This window comes from Bos taurus, chromosome 12 (assembly GCF_002263795.3).
Source record: "Bos taurus isolate L1 Dominette 01449 registration number 42190680 breed Hereford chromosome 12, ARS-UCD2.0, whole genome shotgun sequence".
Classification (NCBI taxonomy): domain Eukaryota; kingdom Metazoa; phylum Chordata; class Mammalia; order Artiodactyla; family Bovidae; genus Bos; species Bos taurus.
Window position 1 is genome coordinate 66,191,317 of NC_037339.1, and position 19,524 is coordinate 66,210,840.

The 19,524-nt window shown below is 35.8% G+C and overlaps 1 protein-coding gene across 8 annotated transcripts in view; it reads left to right on the forward strand.

Annotated features, from left to right (window-relative positions):
• The window catches only part of GPC5 (glypican 5), a 1,584,132-nt gene that overhangs the window by 436,314 nt on the left and 1,128,294 nt on the right, over positions 1–19,524 (forward strand). The window contains exon 6 of one of the 8 annotated variants that reach the window (XM_059892046.1): positions 11,146–11,353. Coding sequence (XP_059748029.1) covers positions 11,146–11,272 — 127 coding nt within the window. The 3' untranslated portion in view covers positions 11,273–11,353. 8 annotated transcript variants of the gene reach the window in all.

The window sequence follows — 19,524 nt, forward strand, 5'->3', positions numbered from 1 at the left end:
GCAATTTGGTTTAGGTATTAACTGTTGACATACCTGGAGATTTAGAAATTAATTTTATTTCATTTTGAAAATGTACGAGTTGATAATGTTTATTTATTATTTAATTATTCTCAGGTAAGCTATACACTAAAAAGTGAAATGTCATCAAAGGGTTTATCACAAAAAGTAACAGTTCCTCTGAATTATTATCCCAAAGGCAACAAAACTTAGCCCTCTGTTTGGGGATCTTTCTGTTCTATCTTCATGTCACTAAATAGATACTTTCATTGCTATTTTCTGGTGTGTATGTTCCAGATACCTCTTAACTAATTATCCTTCTGATGGATGCCAATGAGGAGCTCTCAACCTCTTCATTTGCCTTTTCCAACATTGTCCATCTACTGATATTGATTGCTTAGTTCTTCTAGAATGTCCTAGTTGCTTTAAATAAAATGCTCACTCCTTTCATTTCTGACTTGCTACCTCTTGTGAGTATACGTGGTAAATGAGGTGCTCCTCCTGCCCCCTCATCCCTTCTACATTCTGAGTGTCGACCGCGCTCCCCTCCTTGGCTAGTGCCTGTCCTCTTCCCACTCAGGCTTTCTCCACCGGCTTCACCTGATGCCACTTTTCCACATGCTTTCTTTCAAAAACGTGTTGATATTTTGTCTTTGCTGTTAGTGCATTCCTGATCTCTCTATTTATGGGTTGAAATGATTACTTCTCTATTTCTGTTGTAATAAGATATCAGATGGAGAGGTTAAAAGAGTATTGTTTATTTTTTTAATTCAATATTTTATAGTTTTGTTTAGGTTTTGTTCTTTAGTCTACTTTTATTTTCTTTTTTTAATGGTAGTTCTTGACTTGATTTTTATCTTTTTCCAGGTATGTGAAACTTTAATTGCTGATTTTTTTCTTATGGCATATCAAGTTGTAAAATTATTTATTTGCCCTTTTAGTTTATTATCTATGCTTCATAAACTTCAGTTTCATCTCATGTGTCATAGTATTGCTCTACTTTACTAAGCTGGGCTATAAAATAAAATAATGATTTGCTTACATATAAAATGTATAAGCTGTTTAACAATAATTATAACTTCTTAATGTAGGATAAAATTTATAGCACAGGCTCACATAAATTATCTGATTTTGAAAAAGACAGGTTTGATGTTTGTCTAAATAAAAAATTCATGCTCAACTTTTTCCTTTAAAATTAAGCTTTGATAAAGAATTATAATTAACTTCCAGAATCCCCAATTCTAGATTACGTTCCTCTTCCTGGTGTCTCATTTTATTCTATAATTTAGAGGCAACTTGTTTGAGCATAGTATAGCATCAAACACTGTAAAAATGAACTTTATTACTATACAAATGGTGATGTTTGTACTGATATTGAATAATTTATTTTTTAATACTGGGAAAGCATTTTCTCATCCATCTTTTTATTAATAAATAAAAGCACAATTCCCAGTTTTTATTTTTCTTCTTTAAATGAATCATCTGAGGTCATTTCAATAAATTCCTATTCTTTCAGAATTCCTCAAATAAGGCAGATAAAATTTAGCCAAGACATTTGGACAGAAGCTTAGCATTCAGTTGGTACATTAAAAAAAGGATCTTTGAAAGGCAAAATTAAGAGTTCTGCATCTGCCCCTGAAATTAGAGTCAGCAACTGAATGTGGTTCATCTGCAGCTGCTGGTGACAGAGTGCTTTTTCTGCTAGGTGAGCAGCATGGAACACAAGGAGAACTGTGACCGTGAGGAAAGCAGGTGGCAGGCTGACAGCTGAGTTGCACGCAGTACCTCAGCCGGCACTGCGGTCCTGTTACTGGGTTGTGTTCACATCAAAAGAGTACCCAGGAGAGTCACCGGATTGACAGCTTGGTTGACACATAGTTACAGAGTCTGCAAATATTTACATTAGGCGTTAGGGAGAAGGATAAGCACACATTATGGGGTGAGGAGTAAATAGGAAAGAAGGTCTGTGGTAGGGAGATCTTTCTCTTCTAAATAACAGGAGAAGGGTTTTTATAAAAGCAATGATTTAAAAGTGTAGGATAATCTGAAGAGAGTACAATAAGCACATTTTCTCAGGAATTGAAAGATGATCTGAAGAGAGTACAATAAGCACATTTTCTCAGGAATTGAAAGATGATGTGTTAATATCTTAAAATGTTAACAGTAAGAAAGCAGTTCTCTATGGTTTTATCTAAATCTAAACCAGATTTTGAGTAGGAATAAATCTCACATGAGTTCCTTTGAAAATTTTCCAGTTTTATTCACCTCTTGATGAATATTTAGTGTGTTTGTGTATGTGTACATATTTTTCCCTCCATCCCATTATAAAGCTTTTAATGGCAGAATCTATAATAATTGAGGCCTAGACATATCATGGATTCTACCCTAATCATGACACATTCTATTTATATTAAATATATGTACAAATAGGATTTAGCCTGGTGTTTTGAACACCAAAGGTCCGTCAAAATTATTTGTTAAATAACTTTATTGAAGACAATATGTTCTGTGTAGGAACAGTAACGGCAACATGATTAGAGTTTAAGAGCAAATTTAGTTCGTTTATATGGAGGGTTTTATTAATTGTCAAATACAAAAATGAATACTATTGGTACCAAAAGATCACTATCTTCTATTAATATTTGAGAATTTATTTTTAACAGTTCAAAAGAAAAGAAATACAGGAAAATGTTAATACTGGGAGCACAAGTCCCACACTCATATTCTCTGCTAATGATAAAATGAAAGTACCAAGCCTAGGTTTTTATTTCTTCAACATCTTAGTAATTAAGGTCAATTAAAATTTTCTGAACTAATTTTATTTGTTGTATAATGAAGTAACATGTCTTTGAAATGAAAAGAAATGGACATTTTCATTTATAATTTATGAATGCTTTAGAGATGGTACTAGCAACCTGATGATTTTTATATTGATAAAAAAATAAACTTATGTTTAAAAACCCTCATTAAAACTAAACCAAAACAAAGTGATTCTATGAAAACATCATTCAGACATACACACCTTGTTATTATTTGAATAAAACTAAACATATAATATTTTTCAGTTTAGGAATTGAAGACTGAATTTTTAAAAAAATATTTATTAGAGATGAGATTAGTCCATTTAAGTGACTACTTAAGTGTCTTAGCTTACTTTTCATTGTGTATTCTTTCCTTGTAAGGAAACAAGCACTCAAATTTAAAAGGTCAGAAGTTTAAAATAGTAAACACATGTCACTCAAACCCATGATACTCTAGTGAGATTGAGAGGAAGGAATTTGTAGGACCCCTATGGGTCATCCCTTTTCAGCCTTATTCATTACCTCACAGCAATCCAATTTCCTCTTACAATATCTTCCTTGATTGCATTTCCTATCATCTCATCACTCATGTGGCTATTTTCATGTAGAGTTCAGGTTATGCTCAGTCTCTTTTGTTAATAGAGATAAAATAAAACCACATGTGTCACACTTAGGAATTTGAATATAAGTGAGTAAATGGCAAACATTCTGCCAAGAGAATTTTTTGAGATAGGATTGATTTTAAGAGTAGATTACAAAATTTCTTTTTCCTACATATCTAAAAATGTACACTAATCTTTCTTATTTCTAGTGGTCAGGATATGGTCTGGCAGATATTTAGATTTGTAAGTCTAGAGATATATTTTTATTTGATTTTTTTCATTTTTATACATCATATATATCCTTTATACATTTCAAAGTAATTAACCTCCTGTGTTTCTGTAGGACCTTTATAAGATAAAAAGGACTGAGATATCAGGAGCTCTTAACTATAATGTTAATTTTTTTCCTAATAATCTTTTATGACCAAATTAACTTTACATATATATATATTTACTATTCAAGTCTGGGACAATCTACTTACTCATTAGGTTTTAGTCTAGATGCCAGTCTTGCTACTGTTTTCTCTAATGTTTGAATTTCCTTGTGTTGAAATAATGGGGGAAGATTTTGATAGCCTGGTCATTGAAGAAAAAATGTCAAGACTGTTAACAGTAAGAAAGCAGTTCTCTATGGTTTTATCTAAATCTAAACCAGATTTTGAGTAGGAATAAATCTCTAAGACATCCAGGCCCAGGTTTTTCTTTTTTTTCCTTCTTCAGAAATGTGTTTTATTTGTTTCTTTGATTTTGCTTTTGAAACCTTATCCATCTGACATTGTAAACACATGATTTTTCCTTTAAAACCTCAGCCCTCTGACATTTTAAACACATTTCTAGGTTTATAATTGTTTGCTAGCTTGAATTATATCAAATTTTATCCAGCATTCATAATTTTCCATGACACAGATATTTGCTGTGTTCCTTAAATGTGCAGATCCCCTCTTTGTCTCAAAAAACATCTCTGAAAGTGTGGAATACACCATGTGTGTAGTCCCCATGAGTGCGTAGTCACTCAGTCGTGTCCGACTCTTTGCGACTAAACAACAACCATTAATGTAAGAGTAAATCAATTAAAATAGGAAAGGAAATAAATAACTGATAGTGTTTTTTGCTTCCTTCTTACAAAGCAGATAGTTTAACAATAGTTCAAATTATCTGTAAGAAGTATTTAGAAACACAAAGTGCTTAGCAATGGATTGTATAATTTTGGTAATTATAATTGAAACCAGAATGTTAATTTTAAAAATTTTGTTTATAAGAATTATCGCTGATACATCTTTTTAGTACTGTCAGTATTGAGATATTAGTCTAGATGATTCATCCTGGCAATAAAAGTTAATAATTGGAGATAGCTGAATATTTTTCAAATTGTGGAATTGTGGTCCCTCAGAAGGTTATGAAATCAATTTAAAACCACCAACTCTGTGCGACCCCATAGACGGCAGGCCACCAGGCTCCCCCGTCCCTGGGATTCTCCAGGCAAGAGTACTGGAGTGGGTTGCCATTTCCTTCTCCAATGCATGAAAGTGAAAAGTGAAAGGGAAGTCGCTCAGTCGTGTCCGACTCTTAGCAACCCCATGGACCGCAGCCTACCAGGCTCCTCTGCCCATGGGATTTTTCCAGGCAAGAGTACTGGAGTGGGTTGCCATTGCCTTCTCCGAAAACCACCTTTACTTTTTAATTATTAATGAAAAAGAACAGACTAAAGCAGAGTATACTGTTCAGTAAATATAAATGTTATTTTGTGAGACTTTTCATTTGGTTTTGCATGTATACCCGCCTACACTTGGTTGTATGTATATATCTATGCACTGCCTTGTGACATATATGTTCCTTCTTACCATAGATTTCGGCATTTAAAAAAGTCACTGTTTTAAGGTCCAATTAATCTCTGAATAGTATGTTTGCCTGTTTTCACTACCAGATGAAATCATAATGCCACTGGTACTTTTGTCCTCAAGCTGATCTTTTTTCCGTGGAGTCCCATTGCCACGCCCACGTGCCGACATACACTTTGCAGTTATGACATTGATTTTTCATCCCAGCGCTCACCAACCACCTATCATGACAAGTAATTTGGAAGAACTTCTTGACATCTCTTGCTTAAGGCTAATGTTTTATTTAGCTGATGCACTGTCAGCTACTAGTTACTGTGAGCCATCAAAAGACTTGAATTTAAAACAAAGAGAGATAAATCATTCTTTTTCTTATTTGGACTTTGCCTGATAATTCTTGCTCATATTAATAGCTTTTGATGTGCGAAAATGATCTCAAAGAACCATTTAATAATTGTATAGCCCATTAGCATAACAAGTCATTATGCCCACTTTGAGTCCCGAAGAGGGCAGAAGCACAAGAAAGACCTGCCAGTTAGATTAAATTTTTTCTGGAGATGTACAGGTGTGAACTTTGATTCAGGCTGAGGCAGCTAAAGGAAAGGAAATGGGATCTCAGTACAGGACCCTGCAGGCCACATTGAAATGAGGGCTCTACCTGCTTCCTCTCCTGGATGGAAGGTCATGGAATGAGCAAAGAGGAAGAGCAGTGTGCTGAACTGTTTCACTGTGGACTTTTTAGCATTTGGCGGAATCATTACTTCTCTGAACCACATGGCAAAGCATAGCCTTCACTCTCTTTTTCTCTCTCTTCTGCCTTTGGCAAACTGTCAGAAAAGTGGGTGGCTCAAAAATTAGTAGGGCCATGAGAGAGGATGTGATATGGTTGCCTCTTTACTTTCAAAAATATTTTAATAGTACAACTTTACAAACTCCTTCCTGCCCACCCTCGTGGTCTACCCTCCACCCACATGCAAATCTGAGCTGACAGTATTTAACTCTAAGGCTGAAAATGGACAGCAGGGAAATATTCTACATGTAAATATATGGTTAAAGAATCTTTGTGATTTCCTTTAATCCCTTGATACTTAGTTTATGCATTTGCTTAAGAGCTATTGGAAGGGATAATTTAATATTTTATTTTCCAAATTAAAGAGTTGTATTTTGCTGCCGTTAACATACCCTAGGCTTTGCTTTATTGGATCATTAATTAGCACTTTGAACGGTCGAAGGGACTTATTCAGTTCACATGTATCTTGCAACACACAAGAGGCGTATATTAATGAAAGACTAAAACGTGCCCAAGAGTCCCTTAGAGCTATATTAAAACACTTATAAATGGGACTTTAATTTACAGTGCTGCTAAAATGAAAATGAAATGCTATATTGATTCTCAGGCTGGATGCTCTTTAGAAAATGCAGTATGTATATTATTCCCACTCCAAATTATAACTTCACATCTGACCTGGACACACTCAAAGATAATTCTCTGAAGACCAGTTACAAGCATGTAGACCAATTAGAGTAAGGATCCCGAGGATGACTTTTGTATACTAGGTGGCAGAGGGTTTCCAGGAATCTTCTTCTTGTATTAAGTACCATAGTTTTGTTCAGCTTTGCAACTGAAGATGAGAATTCATTAAAATTTTGTTCTTCAAAAGTGGACTAAGGTTCTTTTTACTAATATATGGAGAAATACTTAGTGAAGTTTAAATTGCATATTTTGTCTTGTATGAGTCATTGACAAGTGTATTTCCTCTTTAGTGAATTGTTTTTTCCATATATTAGGAGAAATAAGTTTCTGTTTTTAATTTAATTTCACTATGTTCAATTTCATTTTATCTTTAAGTTTTACATTAAAATAACCAAAAATTAATTCTTAAATAGCATGATTCAAGGAAGTGCATAACAGGGGATAATGCCTCACAGTCTTGCAACACTTCTTTATTTTTTTAAAGACCTTTACCATTAATTACTTTTGGGTTCCTTAAAATAATCCTGTGATGTATTTTCCCACTTTTACAGAACAGGAAATGAAGTTCAGACAAGCTGAGTTACTTCTCCAAGACTAAGTAGTAAATTTTAGAAGTAGACCAAAATAGTGCTTCCTTTGTTTGTTTGTTTTTAAATGCCTGATTTCCATTGAGCACAAGAAAATCCCATAGAAATTTTAACTAAAAATTATCTAGGAGCTTTACATATATTATTTAGTGGGAATGGGGGATGGAAATATAATTTTTTTTTAAAGTTGGTATATATACACAGTTTGGTAGGAAGTGGGGAGAAAGAAGGGCTTCTCAGGTGGCTCAGTGGGTAAAGAATCTGCCTGAAACACAGGACATGCAGGTTCAGTTTTTGGATCAGGAAAATCCCCTGGAGGAGAGCATGGCAACCCACTCCAGTATTCTTGCCTGGAAAATCCCATGGACAAAAGGAGCCTGGTGGGCTATAGTCCATAGGGTCACAAAGAGTCAGACAAGACTGAAGGGACTGAGCATGCACACATGGGGAGAAAGAAACCAAGCAAATGAACTAATTAACTTAGCAATATTATCAGCGTTACCAATGATCAGAATTTTACATTACATCAAAGCTTATATTTGCAATGTTTTTGTGGGAATATTTATAATAGAGTTTCAATAAATTCAATGCATGTTTTTCAAGTGTTCAAAGCGAAGTATATTTTTGCTAATAAGTCAGTGCTTCTCCAAGCCTGCTTGGAGACCAACTAATATCAGATATACCTAGAGTTTAAGAATACAGACTTCTAGGTCCTCCTCTAAAACCTAATTATTCATAGTCATTGAAAATTGACCCAGTTATCTTCATTTTCAAAAAGCATCCAAGATTTGGCCACTAAGTTTGAGAAGAAATATTTTTACTTTTTTGACATAATATAAATACACATAGACATTATCTGAACAGATTTACGACAACCCTAAATCTCCTTCTCAAATCCTATACTTTTTATCCAAAGTGAAAAGAGAAGGTTACATAATAAATTAATAAGTAACACAAACTTGTCAATAAAGGAAATGGACACACACACACACATATGTATAGAAGATGCATTGCAATGAGAGGATTTCTGTTTTAGGTAAATGACTGCGAACGCCTTCAATCAAATATTAATTAATAAAGCAGCATTATACTTTGGGAAATAATTCAAGAAGTACCAGCAATTTTGTTTCTACTGCTGCTGCTTCTTTTTTCTTTTACCTTTGATTCCTAAGTGGTCGCAGAACTAGTCATTTCATTTCCCTTGTTTCTGGATTGTACTTTTACCTGCCTATCGGAGCCAGTCAATGGCTAAGCTTAGACTAGACTTGAACCCAAATCTGACCACAAAGCCAGTGTTATTTCTATAAATTCCATAACTATGTGGTTACAAAATTCATGCACTCACTATCTACTTTAGTTTTATAACCTAATATCATAAATACAAAGCAACTTTATATTTAAAGTATTTTTTGAGAGATTGCTTCTTGTAGTGATTGTCGGTCATTTATGTCTCTGGTACAAATTGCCTTGAATAAAATGCTGCTGTGGTCAAAACAAAATCATTATTACGATCCACTGAAATAAAGACTGTGTTAAATAATTCTGCTCTAAATGGAAGCGTCCAATGTTGTTCTATGCGCTCGAAGCCATATATAGAAGACAGTCATACGTTGCTAACATCTTCTTTCCTCAGTGATGTTACTGCATCACAGCAAAGTCTAAGTACACGCAGCTGCTTTCACTCTCAGGCGTTTTCTCAGCGTAGCCACGGTGTGGAGCTGCTGTGTAATGAGCCAGAGCCGAAGCTCCCAGGCGGTCTGAGGAGTCGAGTGAAACAGAACAGAGCAGACAGACTGAATAAGGCAGAAGCGCAGCACCTGAAAGCTGGCTTTATGTGTTGAATTGAAAAGATCTGTACTTTCAATGAAGAAAACGCTGTGAACGTTCTGCATAGGCTCCAAATAACGCTTGGAGAAGTCCAAGTTGTCAGTATAAAAATGCTGTTGCTTTAGAGTTTATTGGGCTTCCCTTGCGGCTCAGCTGGTAAAGAATCTGCCTGCAATGGCGGAGATCTGGGTTTGATCCCTGGGTTGGGAAAATCCCCTGGAGAAGGGAAAGGCTACCCACTCCAGTATTCTGGCCTGGAGAATCCCACGGACAGGGGAGCCTGGCAGGCTACAGTCCATGGGGTCACAGAGTTGCACACAAGTATCCTTATGTTTTCCAAGTGGGGAAATAGAGGCTGAGAATCAACATTAAGTTCTGATTTGTCATGTTCTAATCTTGCATTTCTTCCATTTTTGTTTGGTATATTGTCCAGTATCCCACAGGTTGCCATGTGGTTTGAGTTCCTCTTCTGTACTTCCTTATTGCTCTGTTTCAGCATTCCTATCCTATCCACCAGCAGAGAGAGAATGGCTTTCTTGATTTTTGTTAGTCCTGTACCACCACTGACTTAATTTTTAGAATAACGTAAACTCCAGTAGCAGAAATGGAGAAACAGGAGTTGGAAAATCAGAGAGCTCTTGCTTGTATTAGTTCTTCTCAGTTGCCAAGAGCATATTGGTATAAAATATCTTGACCTCTTTGGATTGCTGTCAGGAAATACAGAGCTTAAATAAAGTCCACAATCCTTGTTTCTCACATACGTTTTGCTTCTTAAAATTACACTTTGTGCAGTTTAAGACCAAAGTGTTGTATAGCTGCTACATTTCTGTGATTTCAAGCAGAAATTCCAAAGTGAGGCATTTCAAGCTATATACATGTGCATTTGTTCTTTAATTCTGAAAAAAAATCTGATACTTATGACTTCTTAAAGTTCAGGCAGATCTGTTTTGATTATCTTACAATTACATGCCGAATATTGAAAGGAGTTTTTTGACATATATAAAACAGGGTTTATGTGTATATGTTAATTTTTACAGTTAAAAAATTTTTTTTTGCTTGGTCCAAGAGGCCACTTTTTTTTTTTTCCCCTTTTGGATTACTTTGATGCACCTGTTATGATCCTGCTGAAAGCTCTCTCGCTTCTCCAGCGCTGTGAGAAGAGCTTTGTACCTTTGAAATTTTCATTAGCTTTTGACTGACTGCCAAGATTTTGGCTGCTGTGGTACAGAGGCGACCGCACATTGGGCTGCCAAGTCTCAAACTCTTGTTTAGTGTGACAGCGAGAACTTTTAGACCTCACTGAAGTACAAAGCTTTCACAGAACAGCATCGTATTCTTTAGTAGGTGGTTGGTGCAAGATGGTTAGTCCTGGGTGATCCAGGAGCACATAGGGTCAGGATCAGAAGGGTCCTCACACGTGTTTTTCATCTCTGGGATGGTAGAGTGGGGAGGAAGGGGCAGATGAGGTTTGCCAAGTCTTGGATACAAAGCAGGGCATTTAGAAAAGGTGCCAGGCACGGATCCTATTCAATTTCTTCCAGTAACTCCTCCTCGTGTGAAAGTAAGACATTTTGGATTAGAAATAACCTAATTAATTTAGGAATCAAGATTCATTTAGAAACAAGTAGTGCATTTTTTGATACTCAGTTAATTTAGCATTTAAAATACCTGCTCCTGCCCAGAGTTAAATCCTATCAATTTTAAATTAGGTTTTGAAACCTTAGCTGAAAGGTTTAATATAGCTTTCATGGATACCTAGCGTGTTTTTGACATTCTATCACATACATGACTGTATTTATATGTTTCTCTTTATGTCTCTGTATATATAGATCCATATCTGTATCTACTAATCTCCCACTTACAGACTTTGTAAATTCAGTTTCAACAGAGTATATGGGACAAGGAGTCTGACATCATAGTCAGTATTTTACAAATGTAATATTGGAATTTGTTCTCAAGTTCTTGTTGGGATGCAATTGTTTTTAATAGCTGGTGTCCTGCTGTCACTTTATCTGTTGACAGAATGCCACGATATGTGAGGATGGCAAACACCTGGGGTCTGCTGCTTTCCATGTCAGCATCTGGAAGATTTCAAGAACATCGTAGACATGACTTGCATCCTTATTATCCTAATTGTCTTCAACACTAGTTTAAAAAGACCAGCAGAAATGAGTGTGTAATAGAATAACTAGAGAGGCCACCCATTCAAGAGAGAAACCACAACAGCCCAGAGCTTGCTTTGCTCTTGGTGGATCAGTGAGAACAAGCAACGTGACTCCTTATTCTCCTGTGTCCCTTTCTTTCCTTGAATTCTTCTAATACTCCCATTTTTATAGTATCCTTTCCACCAAAGGAAAAAAAAAAAAAAAAAAGATATACAAGGAATCACAGGCCGTGTGCTGACCAAAGGCACCTAAATCCTGGGACCCGTGGTAATGAAAATATGGAGGCAGGATGTGAAGCGCCCTCCTGCTGTTGTTCCCACAGGACTCTGCCTTCAGCAGCTCTCCCACTCCTTGCAGGGGGACCAGAGTTCTCACTTACCTCTGCCGCGATTTCTGGTTTTCTACTCAGGTTCCACTGAGGTAGAAAAGATTATTATTATTGTTATTTTTTCACAAGTGAGAAATCCTTTCTTTTTCCTAAAGCAAAGAATAGTTCAAATGAGATACCCCCTTTCTTCTCCTTCTTTTGTTCTTTCACTTCCTAGACTTCTTCCTTCTTCTCTCATCTGACCCCTCCCTCTTACTTCTTCTATTGCAACCAGCATTTAGTGAAGTAGTTGTTGGGTCAGGTCCTTCCCAGATTATATCAGGATAGCAAAGGTGGATAAACCACTGCCCATTCCCTCCAGAAGCCTACCTGGCCAGACAGTGTTACACAGTGTAAGCGCTCTGGACATCAGGCAGATCAGAGCGAGGGGTCAATAAGGGCTAAGTTAGCCAGAAAAGTGTACAAAGTGTTAGTCATTCAGTCATGTCTGACTCTTCGTGACCCCATGGACTCTAGCCCACAGGCTCCTTTGTCCATGGAATATTCCAAGCAGGTATACTGGAGTGGATTGCCATTCCCTTCAGGGGAACTTCCCGACCCAGGGATTGAACCTGGGTCTCCTATATTGCAGGCAGTCTTGGTTGTCTGAGCCACGAGGGAAGCCCCTTTCTTAACCAGAAAGGACTTTATTTAATAAATATTTAATGATAACTTAAAATGTGTAATTTATTTATGTCTGACTGTACTGTCTCCCACGCTTAACCCTTCTACTACTGTAAGTTCTTTGTGGGTAAGGACTGTTTTGTTCAAACTTATGTGTCCTCTGCCTATGGCAAAAGGTTGTACTGGGAAGTATTTGTTGACTGAATGCATGCATATGCAAGGAAAGCCTTGATGAATGATGGGAGAATCGTAGGGAATTATGTTTCCTTTCAAGATATTTCTTCCTTCCCATGATAGGGAAGCTGTGACTAGACAGCATGGGTTGGAGGAGTATGAAAAGTATTTAGTTTAGTTTCAGGCATGAAAAGATACTGTCAGTTGGGGTTACTCATTGAATGTTCCTATTCTCTCTAGAAAGGGTGAATTCACCCAGCATTGAAATCAAGGGGTATATAATTAACTGCTTAGTCATTTGTTTGCCTTCATCCCAGGAACCAGCTGTTTCCTGGATTGTACTTTATTACAATTTTTATTTATAGTGTATCTTTGCAAGAAAAACATCCGGTGCGGCGGAGCCCAGCAGTTGGTGGGTAATAATGCGTATTTTAAAGCTACACAGAAGACACTTTTTGTGAGCTATCTTAGAAAAGCGGGGGTGCCAGACCCTCTCACCATTATTTGAAGCTGTGGGAGGATTTCCCCTGAGACTTATGACTGTGGTAGAAAGGAAAGAAGGTTAGCCTTGAGGTCAGAGACCACAGATCTGAATCCTTTCCCTGCCACACACGTCAACAGTGTGGCCTGAGGAAACTAGTTTGAATGTGGCTCAGTTAATACTTGCCTCACAAGGAGAGGAGGTGTGGCAAGAAGAGAAAAGATGAAGTAAGGGTACTCAGCACTTACCTCTTTTTTTTTTCTCCTATGTCACTGGTGTAATTTGTTGTTTTGAAAAATCAAGTCACACAATTTAGGAATTAATTCAGTTCAAATTATTCTACATGTGCTGATTTTGAATTTTATCTTGATTTTAAGCATTTTTAAGGAAGGTCCACATTAAACCTATTCCCTTTTGTCTGGTAACTTATCTCAAAATGTTAATATTTAATAGCCTCACTAGATACATTGTTGTATCTTTAGGCATACAGATGAAAATGCACAGTCACGCCTGTAGATGGCACCATTGCACCAGATGGAATAAAATCACAATGAAGTATGCGAGTTCTTTGCTAGAACAACCTGTTTAGTGTCAGGACCGGGGAGCCTGGTTGTCTCTGGGGTCGCCCAGAGTCGGACACGACTGGAGCGACTTAGCAGCAGCTTAGGAAACCACAATGCCAGTTTTTGGAATAGGAAAATGATGTGTAGGAAGATGATATTAATTTTTTTTGAAAAAAAGAAAAACAGTGAAAAATCAAATACAACCTGGCAGATTCTATAGTAATTGTGTTCATTTTTTAAAAAGTATTTTAGAGGAGAAAAGAGATTGATAAAGGTCCAGATGGAAGGCTTTAACTTATATTTTTTGGAAACATTTAATTAAACTAAAGAGGACCACAAGTAATTGAACTTACAGTAATCAGTGTCAGCTCTAGGCTACACAAAATAAAATTCTGTAGCTACCCTATTTTTTCTATTTCCTATACTTTATGTGATAAAGAACTTCGTATGAATATATTTTTCAAAATTTTCTTTTGATTAGTTTCCTTTCTGGATTATGTAAGTAGTTTACTTATTTTTTTTTTAACAGATATGTGATTGAATTTATGTGTTGATAATCCTAGCGAGAGTACTAATATTTCATTTTTTACTTCTACTTTTGTGGCTTATGAATCATTAAGAGAAATTTCAGCTGAAAGAGTGTTTGAGTAACTGAATTATTGGGGTATGCTACTGGAATAAGTTGTGCAGTCTTATAGTAGAAATTAGTATCTGGGGGACAGTGTTACCAACCACAATTGATGTATGACATAAGGAAATTATTTTTTATTCTAAATAGCAGTTGTTGGAACAAGATTTGAAGACAAGGCACATATTGCTTTTTCCTGAGATCTGTAAATTTTTTATTTGTTCACTGTTGTGTCCTAGTACATCCAGTGGGCCTGTATAGCCCAAATTCTGGGCCATATTCACTTTCAATAAATTACGGTGGGACAAATATTGCTTCAGATTTCATTGATACACATAGCAGCTACAGTCAATCTTTCTATTTATTTTGAATAATGATATTTATATATTGATGCTGTTAAAATTATCCTAATAATTTTACATAAATTTACATAAATGCAATCATAGCTACAATTATATAAAGAGAATTATTTGTATATGTCCTTAAACATGACACATAGCATGAAACATATATGTGCAGTATAATGAGTTCATATGAAGTAAACTTCATGTAAACACCATCAAATCAGATGTAGAATTTTGCTAGTATTGTAGAAACATCTTTTTCAAGAAACATGGGCCTCTTGCCAGATTACAAACCCTCTCCATTTTCCCAGCTGTATCTGATATTCTTGACTTTACTGAGAATCATTCCCTTGCATTTTAAAATAAATATATTTTCATCTATATATGCAAATAACAAAGTTTTGTCTGTTTTTGAACAGTATCATACGCTGTGTATTTTTCAGTGTGTGTTCTGACATCTGATGCTCCAAATTATGTTTGTAAGTTCAATCTATTTTAATATATACAGCTGCAGTTTATCACTTTAATTGTGAATATTTTATGACTGTAACACAGTTTTTTCATCTCTTCTGCTCATAGACATTTGGGTGTTTCCACATCAGGACTATTAAGAGCAATGCTGTCTTTGTATATATTAATGTATGTCTTATGTATATACTGTTGGGGCTTCCCTGGTGGCTAAGTGGTAAAGTACTGGGCTGTCCCTTTAGTCTTGTTCGACTCTTTGCGACCCTGTGGAAAGTAGTCCACCAGGCTTTTCTGTCCATGGGATTCTCCAGGCAAGAATACTGGAGCAGATTGCCGTGCCCTCCTCCAGGGATCTACCTAACCTAGGGATTGACCCCACCTCTCTTACATCTGGGCTTCCCTGGTGGTTCAGCTGGTAAAGAATCCGCCTGCAATGTGAGAGACTTGAGTTTGATCCCTGGGTTGGGAAGATCTGCTGGAGAAGGGAATGTCTACCCACTCCAGTATTCTGGCTTGGAGAATTCCAGTTCATGGGGTCGCAAAGAGTCAGACATGACTGAGCGACTTTCACTTCCGCTTCCACTTCTTTTACATCTAATGCATTGGCGGGTGGGTTCTTTACCACTGGTGCCACCTGGAAAGCCAGTGGTAAGTATCCACCAACTAATGCAGGCGGCCTGGGTTCATCCCTGGGTTTTGAAGATCCCCTGAAGGGGGACATGGCAACCCACTCCCGTATTCTTGCCTGGGAAATCCCATGGACAGAGGAGCTTGGCGAGTTACAGGCCACAGGGTGCAAAAGATTCAGACATGAGTTAGCCACTGAGCATGATATATACTGTCGCATAAGCACATGTATCTCTGCAATGTATTCAGAGGAGTGAAACTGCTGGATCATAAGTTTTCCATACTCTCAAATTTACTAGATAATTCCATGTGACATTTTAGTATGGTTGTCCCGATTTATCCTCTCACCCTATGCAATGAGACTTCTTGTTGTCCACACCCTCACTAACATTTGTATTGTCAGACTTTAAAAGTTCTGTGCAGTCAGTTTATAGTGGACTCTTGCTTGCTTTAATTAACATTTCCCTCATTACTAATGGCTTCTGGTTATTTGTATTCCCTCTCTGTGAAGTGCCCACTTTTCATCTAGGTTGTCTTGTCATTTTCTTAATACTTGTAGGAGTTTTTATGGTTGTTTTTGTTGTTTGTTTTTTCTGGTCCTTCTTTAATTATATTTAACAAATCTCCCATACTGTGATTTTCATTTTCACTGTCTTAGTGGTGAATTTTGATGCATAGGTATTCATGATTTTTGTACAGTAGAATTTATCTGTCATTTACTTTATGATTAGTGCTTTGTGATTTAGAAATTAGTCCTTACCCTGGGGAAATAAAGGTATTACTCTCAAAAATTTTTTTCTCAAAATATTATGGATATGTATTTCACATAAAGGTGCACCTTGACATGAATTTTATACCCAGGGCCATGTAAGTTCCATTTATTTTATTTTTTGTTTCAATGGATTTTCACTTGGGCTCCAAACAATTTTCTGCATAGTCTGTTTTTCTCCACTACCCTGTAGTACTAAATATCTCATTTATCAGATATCCATAAATGAATGGTCTGTTTCTGAGCTTTATATCTTGTTTCCTTGGTCCAAGTGTCTGTCCTCTTGTGAATACCATAGTGTGCTAATTAGTAGATCTTTATAAGAAGTCTGTATATGTCTTCTTGAACCTTGTTCTTCTTCGAGTGTTTGGATACTTGAAATTCCATATGTATTTTAAAATCAGCTTGTCAAAGTCTACCAAATTTATGGGGATTTTGAGTATACTTACATCGCATTCACATATTTCAACTTTAAAGTGATGAACATGGTATATATCTTGGTTGATTAACTCTTTTTAGTATCTTTAATGTTTCTCAGTAAAATTTATAATTTTCTTGGATGACGTCTTAAAATTGATATTAAGTGATGTTATTATAATGTTTTAAAATTTTATTTTCCTTACTGTTGCTGCTAAGTATAAATGTAATTTATTATCATGCCAGTTTTCTATCTAGCAACCTGGTAGAACTCCTTAATTAATTCTAAAAATATACCTGTAAGTTTTTTTGTGTATAATGGTATTACCAGTGAAAGGGTCATTTTCCCCCTTCCTTTCCAATCCTTATGCATTTTATTTATTTTTCTTACTTTGCTGAATTGTCTAGAACTTCCTATAATTTTAAATAATAAGTGGAAGTAATGATTCTTCTTGTCTTGATTCCAAAATCAATATGCTAGTTATAGTTATTCATCCATGAATGTGAAATTTTCTATAGATTTTGCATATCTAATGTCAAATAAAGTTCTCTTCTTTGCTTAGTTTGCTAAGAATTTTTGTAATGGATGAATATTGAATTTTATCAAATGGATTTTCTTAATGTATTATTATGACCATATGATTTCTTCTAGTCTATCAATATGATTAACTATACTAATTAATACTAACTAATCTCCATTCTTAGACTAAATTCAACTTAGACATTACATATGTACTCTACTGAAATCAATTTGTTAATATGTTTATGAGATTTTTGCCTTTGTGGCTTACTAGTGGGAACTGGTCTTAAGTTTTTAAATATGCAAAAAATATTGGAATTAAAAATCAAGATATAATTTATCATATACTCTCATTAGGAAATATTTTTCTTTAGTTGTGAAGTTCTCTATTTTTTCCTAGTAAACAAAAAGAGATTTTATGTGGGCTTTTAATACTATGTTGTAATTCTAAAGTTTATATAACTTGCCTCCCTAGCAATATCCATATAGTGTATTCAAGTATGATGTTTAATATTTTACTTCTCATCTCATCCACAACTTGTCTCTTTTCTATATGCATGATTTCAGAAGAAAGTGAAGCAAATTAAATTTCATCCTCCCCAACTCCTCCAAAAATAAAAAGTCAGTTGAAATTCATTGACATCTAAGTTTCACTCTCTGTCCATCTTTTATTGATAAATGAATCAGGGATTCAGGTGCTATAAAGTAGTTGAAGTTATGACCGATGCCTTGTGGTTGACTGTGACATGAGTGACTTCTAATGTTAGTATGTCTGGAGACTATACACTCACTCTTCATTTGTGGTTTGAGAAAGACATTTATGAAATCCCAGTCCGTGTTCTACCAATTTGGTTATACTCAGAAGTGTGGACAGAGATCCAGCAGAGAATTAATTTTTTTCCCAAGAAAGTCTAAAAGTACAAAACCAATATAAGAAACTTTTCCTCTTAAGAATGTTAAAAATGTATTGGAGACAAATGATACCTATATAAAATATTTTTAACATGGCATAAAGTAGTGTGTGACCTCTTTCTAAAACAGATTGTATAATAAATATTTTGGAAGTCAGAAAAGTGATAAACTTGTTGTAAGTGATAGATTTGAACTAGGGCTTGTTGGATTTGTTTGAGAAGAAGATACAAAAAGACAGTAGAAGTAGGGGTTATAGTATAAACAGTATTTTTCTCACTCATTGTTAATTTTCCCAATCTTCAGAGAAAGTCTGCTGCTGCTGCTGCTGCTGCTAAGTCACTTCAGTCATGTCCGACTCTGTGCGACCCCATAGACGGCAGCCCACCAGGCTGCCCCGTCCCTGGGATTCTCCAGGCAAGAACACTGGAGTGGGTTGCCATTTCCTTCTCCACAGAGAAAGTCTACCTAGTAACAAATATATTGAGTAATTGATACTATCCCAGCCCCGTTCTAGCCATTACATATATTATCTCATTTATTCCTTGGAGCAGCCCTTTAAGACAGCATTTGACTATCTTGATAGCACTTGAACTGAGGAACAGAGATCTCGGGAAACTTGCCAAAGGCCATGCAAGTGCTAAGGAATACCAGACAGTTGATCTCAGGCATTCACTTCAAATACTGATGCTCTGAACTATCACAATATATTCCTGTTAAATGGTGATCACGTAAAAGAGAAAAAAATATTGTTAAGGGGAATGAAAATGATAATCACAAGTACCTCAAGCCCTTAATGTTCCCACACCCACTTTTATCAGAATTACCTGATTCTCACCCTAAGACTAGGTGGACCTCTTTCTTTATAACAAGTTTTAGAAACTTCATGTTAGGATACATAGATTCAATCAGAGATCTTTTCCAGCTTCATATATTCTCCTATGTTTGTTAGGTTTTGTTAGAATTCCTAGCACTTACAAGCATCATAGTTAGTTATTTAAACAAGAATAAAATTTCCTTAATATTAGTTTCTGACATCTACCAAACCAATGTAGAGATTGGAGTCAATATTTTAAGGAGATAATGGTAGAAAAATAAGAAAAAAAAATGTAACAAAACAACAAACTATGTGTTAGTTGAAGCAGCACTTAACACAAGTTATAAGTCACTGAGTTATGAAAAAGTGAGAGCTAAGGAAATGTTTTCTATCACCCAACTCTCTTTCTGCATCTTGTCACAAACTTCATATGGTGTGCTGCAGTCTGCTAAACTGCCAGTACACGGAAAAGACTATTGTGCAGAGATAACAAAGATTAGAGAAGGGCTCTCGTCACAGCCTTTGGCT